At 30.2% G+C, this 6,694-nt stretch overlaps 1 protein-coding gene across 1 annotated transcript; it reads left to right on the top strand.

The window, feature by feature from the left end:
* Positions 1-14: 14 nt before the first annotated feature.
* Positions 15-5,845, top strand: LOC134243515 (acetylcholine receptor subunit beta-like 1; the record flags this gene model as incomplete). Its single annotated transcript, XM_062725780.1, has 4 exons — positions 15-342; positions 1,590-1,658; positions 2,809-2,957; positions 5,801-5,845. Coding segments are annotated over exons 2-4 (261 nt in total), but the record flags the coding sequence as incomplete, so codon positions are not given.
* Positions 5,846-6,694: the final 849 nt, after the last annotated feature.

Genomic DNA, 6,694 nt, shown 5'->3' with positions numbered 1-6,694 from the left:
CTGATAAAGAAGAAGTAAAATATCGACACATTAGCAAAGCTGGGGCGGTTCTAGACAATCTGTTGCTAATCTAAACGTATTTTCTTTCAGTCTTAACCAGGCAAGAAAAGCGATGACTAAAAGTTTATAAAACGGGAAGAAAGAGATGGAAAATTGACAAATTAAGCGTGTAAATCAGTGATGGTGGGCGCCAGGTGCCGTAAAAAAGATAAATTAATGATATGAAATGGAGGGATAAAACTAATCTAGAACCTGCCCTTGAGGAAGCTGCTAAATACTGTACTATGCCAGTTCAAATCATTTTTCTTCATACTGGACATTAAAGGGCTGTGCTTAGATATAGTAAGTGATGATTTTACTTATTAATTTTTATTTGCTTTTAGGATTAGAATAAAAATTCATTTTCTTATAAAGTACTTAATATATCAGGCATTTAAAAAGTTCTCAGAAAAAGATGAAAAATGAGAAAACTATTAAAAGAAAGTCTTGCTTATGATTTCGTTTAAAGTTATTATTAGACTGATATTCATCTTAATATCCTGTATATATGTAGTAGATAAGAATCAATTACGTACTACATAATATAAATGAATTGATATTGTCGCAGAATTCTAGAAAGCAGAATAATATTCACTTGCTATATCTGATCCCGCCGAGAGATTCTGAATGGAACAATGACATATGTAATAATACTATTATCAATCGACGAAGTCTCAATGTACAATTACTAATTGGTTCGAATTCGCTCGTGTATTTTCTACCATTCATGTTATCTCTTTGTAAGACTAATGTGACATATCAGTCCATGAAAGTTAATAAATTATTTGATTTTTATTAATTATCATCCAAGATATGGAATTAAAATTAAAGTGTCATGGTTGTAATGTTTCCTCTAGTGCGACAAAGTACATGCATAAATATTAATTAATCTTTCAATAATTTTTTATAAGGTAGACAGTGTTTTTTGTTTTCTCTTAATTTTCCTCTTTAAATATTTTTCTTGGTTATCCTTTGAGACCGTGTGATTGCGAAGCACGTTAATGGTGAAATAATTATCAAGGTCCATTTGTGAAAGAGACGACAAAAATCGCATCAGGAAATTGTTTTCTCTCTCAGATTCTTACTTTTCCAGATTCGTTAACTTCTTGGAGAAACGCACAAAAGCAAAGTGCTTGAATTCAATAAACTCGAGTAAACTGAAAATCGTTACCGAAATAGACCATTCATTTGAAGCTAAGAATCATGAGATCGCTATTGCCTTTCTGGGAATTAAGTTCATTCTGTCGCAAACAAATGCAAAAAAGTTCTGACGTTAATGAATAGCGGAGCACAGATAAATGTTGCTTTGCTTAAATACTTCAATTTAAGATGATTTTGAGGAGATTTAAAGAATTAAATAAAAGGAAATGTTTTTTATTCTTATTTTTTATCATCTCTAGCTAACTTAATGTACGTGTGTTTTAGAGAAAGACAGTGTCGTGTGAAGCTAATTTAAATATATACCCATAGGTTTTTTTCTCTATAAGATATATGATCTTTTAAAAGCCTTCTATACATCTTTCAACATTAATTTGTTTTTCGTTCGACAGATATGGAAACATTTTTACAGAACAAGATTTTAGTTTCCTTTTACCTATTCTTCTTCTGCCTATTAAAAGGTAATCTGTTCATAATTTTTTTTAAATTTATTTTTATTATAATATTTTGGCAAGAAAAAAGGTGCCTTCCACCAATACTTTGTATTCAACTTCAAGAAAGTTATTAGCAAACTTTAAATGATATTCAGAGAATGATTTTATTTAGCGAAAAAAAAAATAAATGAAGAAGATATCTTTAAAATGATTAATTAAAGGTATCTTTATAAATTTGTCTTACATTACTTCATATTCAGAAAAGAACTTAAATGTCATTGAGATTTCTTCATTTCAGAAAGATTTGGAATTGTATGTTTTTTATTCATATTCTGGGTTTGTGGTGATAGCAACCTTTTTAAATATTAGTATTATTAAAATGTTCTTTTTGCATTTACAGCAATGAATCATCTTAATTCTTATTACAAATAATGCATAATATGGATTTTTTATTTTTCAAAAAAATTGCATATACACTCACAATTGTTTTCTTGGATAATAATTAAGAAAGGAAAATAACTCTATTTTTTTTTCATTGATAATAAACAGGTATCTGTCTTGGCAAAAGAGTATTCATTTACTCGGCAATATTTTATTTTCATTTTTCCAGATTTAGATATTTGCTGGCTGACGTTTTTCGTACTAATTATCAGGTCATTATTTACACACTAAATTATCGACGGATTTTTCATTATTTTCCTGATCATGACCGGTCGACATGCAGGAAATTCTCACTCCTCAATTGCAACTGATCCCATCTCTGATGTTTTGGAGGTCCGTGTTTGCTCTGCTCCAATTTTGTAGTGTTTAATGAACTTTTGAACTTGAACAAATTTCTTATATTTCATTCCCTTCTTTGAACTTAAACTGCTTATGCATTTATCATTTGTTAGATGTAAAAAGCATGCGCCATCTTTAATTAAAGATTATTTCATAAATTCATACATGCTTCTATTTACATGTGACCCAAAAAAGATAACGATTGTACTCCGGAGATCAAAATTACTTGTGTTATCGAAATTTACATAAAATTCATTAATCTTTCCTTATATTTTTTTATCCATAGTTCATAGAGTAAACGACAAGTGTCTAATCTTTGAAAATTTCCAGAGTTGCTTTTCCTTGCCTGAAAATGAACAACCTTGAATGCTCTGATATATATAATATTTCATTTTAGCGTTTGTCCCAGTGAGCGCGGATGAGAATGAGTTTCGTCTGATCCGGGACCTAATGGCTAGATATGATAAGAGGATCCGCCCCTCTGTCAATCACACGATCCCTACAACAGTCAACTTCAGTGTCGCTCTGGCGCAGATCATAGATGTGGTAGGGAGTATTCATTATTTTACGGCCTTTACACTTTTTTCAGTCCTATACAGCGCCTATATAAATATGCACTTTAAACAGAGAAATTTTCGCTCTGTTTTATTTTTGGAAGTTTAAAAATAAAATGGGTCGATGATGGCTTTATATTTTAGCCTTTGCAGGCATAGAAAAGGAAAAAAAGAAACAAAAGTCATTTAAATTACATTTTTTCTTCCCCATCTTCTTGGATTGGCATAATCTGCTTACTGACAAATGCGTTCTGTCTTTACTTTTCCCGTTAATAATCTGTAAAACTAGTGGCTACCACATAATGCTATGAAGATTGTGAATATACTGACGTTGCGCACGGTGTTGGTACACATTGACGTTACGTCAAAGTAACGTTAAATAGTCATAACGTTGTTATAACGTTTTGAATCTTATACATGCATATTTTTAGATCTTTAAATGAATTTTATTTTTCAAAAGTATAAAAAAAAATAAAATAAAAGGGCACATAATGTTCAATGTTTGAACCTTCTTTTTTGAAATATTTAGATGTTTATTAATAAATCTTAATAATTAAATTTTGATTACTAAAATGCCAAAGGCACTCAGTGAATATTCCTCTTTCTATTTTTCTCACTTGTCTGTCTTATAAGGAGAAAATATATAAGCAGTTTTCCCTTTCAACCTCCTTCAATTTTTTTTTCAGTTAGGTCATTACAAGTCTTTTATTTCTATATAACGTCCGCATGCGCTTTGGGTGTATAGAGAAAAAATGAGAGTTAAAATTTTTATACTTCCTACTTTTCAACATGTTCAATGGAACTGGTGTCATTTTGAATTTTAAAAAAAAGTATCAATTTAGTATATTGATTTGAGGGGATGAAAAAAGGAGGGATGGAGACGTTTCACCATTATTGAAAATCTGGTTTATCACGAAAATTCTAAAATCTTTTTACATGTATTATTTTTGGTGAAAGAAGGGGAGGGGGGCTTATAATGCGTACTTCGTTTAGTAGGGTATTTTTGTGGAATAATATCATTTTAGGGTTTTCATAATTTTTTCCTTTGATACATGTACACATGATGATTAAGTGTAATAAATATAATTTGTGAAAAAATCTCCAACAAGCTCCGGGGTTGAATACTGGGGGTGGGTGGGGCTGCATGTACACAAGTACCTGTGAGTTGGTACTACGGACCTGCATGAAAAAAGCCACGGCGATAATAATTTGACACTCCCGACGTTATATGTACGCATTGCGTAAAATGACGTTTTTCGTACATGTGACAAAATGGCTACACTTTTATTGATGCTTGCATTTATTTCATGTAGACCATTAATGTAAAGATTGAGTAATTAGTAAATGCAGCATTAAATGTTCTTTCAAGCTACATACATGATTGCTTTATATCTTACATTAATTTATATATTTTTGATATGTTACTGAGACATATTTAGTAACAATACAGTGACTCCTGCGTGCATAACAAAATGGCTACACTTAAGAAAACCTTCCTAATATTTACGTTGGAAAAGTAATATAAAATGTATCAATTCAATTAATCTAAGAAATATATGTACTAAAAGATTATTCACCAAAATTAATATTTGTTTGGGATTTATGTCTGGTACATATCTCCATTTCGGCTAATGTCAGTGTAAGAAACCGATTTCTTACTGTTGGACATTTTACTTACGCACTGTAGATCCAGTTTAATTCACGAAATCGATAAAATGATGTTAAAAACTCAACAATATCTTAAAGAATGCATATATTTTATTCTACCCCCTAAATTTCATTTAATTCAGAGAATTGTAAGTGCATTTTTTCATACCTTTTTGTTGTGCGAACAATAATTGATGTAACGTAGGACACGGGAATTTCGCCGTAAATGACCAATATTGAGTAACGTCTCATCATAGTTAGAATAATTTTAAATTATTTAAAAGAAAATTTTAAGAATAATTCGTTACTTTAGATAACATAAATGATTTTATTTTTAATTTAAAGTAAATATGACATCGCGAAACCGCCAATTTCTTTGCGACATTAAGAGTTAGATATTATAGTACCAACACCGTGCGCAACGTCACTGTGTTTAGGTCGACTGAAATGTCTCTTTTCTTGAGAGGCTTTAATTTAAAGACCGCACAGCAGAATCGATACTTCGACTTAGGTATTAAAGAAATATATTTTTGTTAGGTTTTGTACAACAGCTAGCATCATAAGGATAAGCTTGTCGTGTAATCATATTTCCTAATCAACATCTGAATATCAAAAACTGTCAAAGAAATTTAAAGCAAACTTAAAATTGGTTAAATATATCTAAAACTTAGAGGTAAATTAACTACCTGTGTCTTTAGAGCGGTAGGTCATCATTAGTGAAGGATTCCCGTCCTAGGGATTATCACTTTTAAGGCTTGAACCTGAAAAATGTCCAAGATTTTGCATTGAATTTATCTGTAATGACAATATTAACACTTCATTGCAAACAAAAATATTAATCGTGGGATTAATTTTGTTTCGTTTGTTTTGGAATGAGTTAGAACCCCATAAATACTATTGTATCTTCGTTTATGTATAATTCATAATGCGACTTTATTATGCTGTAATAACCTAATAAAATGTTGTCTATGATATAAAATGTATCATCAGCTTTATAATTATTCAAATTTGTCGAATACTTATATTATAACACTGATTGTAAAGCATTAAAATGATATAAATATATTTTTATTGCTCTTGAGCGTCGTTTCTTGGATGTATTCATAGAAAATGAATCGCATTCATTAGATTATCTTTTCTTAGAAATACTACTAGATTTTTTCTTATATGACATCCTTTTTTTTGTAGGATGAAAAGAATCAGATAATCACTACAAATTGCTGGTTGAATTTGGTAAGTTTTAAGTGGGGTTCAACATTTAGGTTATATCCATTACAGTTTACATGCACTGTAATTCATGTCAAAGCAATTTGAACAGAGCAAAACACCGTAATTACTCTCAGACTGATAGGTCTTTAATTCAGGAATAGATTTGGCAATGAAGAACAAATTTTAATTGAAAAAAATCTGATTAACATGATCATTAAGATAAAAGAATCAAGTAAGAAATTACTTAAGTTAACACAGTTGTGTGCGTCATTTTCTGCATTTCACAACAATTATATCTCCTTTATGCTTTCTACTTTTATAAATAGTCCTTCGCTGTTACATCAGTGCCATGAAGGAAATTGATAGTGTTTGTTCAATATATCAGAAGAAATAAAGCACTGCTTCAGTAATATATTTTACGCAAGATGTAATTCATTATGTAATTCTTATTGCCCTTTAGACACTATATGTTTACGCTAAATTGTATATGCCATTTCGTTTCGCACTAATGGTGTTTTAAGGGGGATGTACGGCCACTTTTAGTGCAGTGAGAGCAAAATGTAAACATTTCTTCAAATGGCTAAAATACATTATATTTTGATCAAATTTTAAGTCTTTTTGATAAAGATACAATAAATATGCATAACCGAATGCATGTTGTGCTTATATAATCTATACTTTTGCAGAAAAATGCTTTTGATATGCTCCTTAGAATTGCGCAGCTACAGAATTCAGCAGAGCCTTAAAAAATCCAAAAAAATATGCAAACTGTGTATTAATGTTCTCTCTACAACCATTTGTTGAGAAAATGTCTAAATTTTGCACTTTTAAATGATAATTTGAAGTTCAAAACAAGGTACCATTGTCTTCAAA

This window comes from Saccostrea cucullata, unplaced genomic scaffold (genome assembly GCF_032062105.1).
Source record: "Saccostrea cucullata isolate Sc308-1 unplaced genomic scaffold, CSIRO_AGI_Scuc_v1 ctg21397, whole genome shotgun sequence".
Classification (NCBI taxonomy): Eukaryota; Metazoa; Mollusca; class Bivalvia; order Ostreida; family Ostreidae; genus Saccostrea; species Saccostrea cuccullata.
The sequence above is the reverse complement of the archived record's forward strand: the minus strand, read 5'-3'. Positions and strand labels throughout refer to the sequence as shown.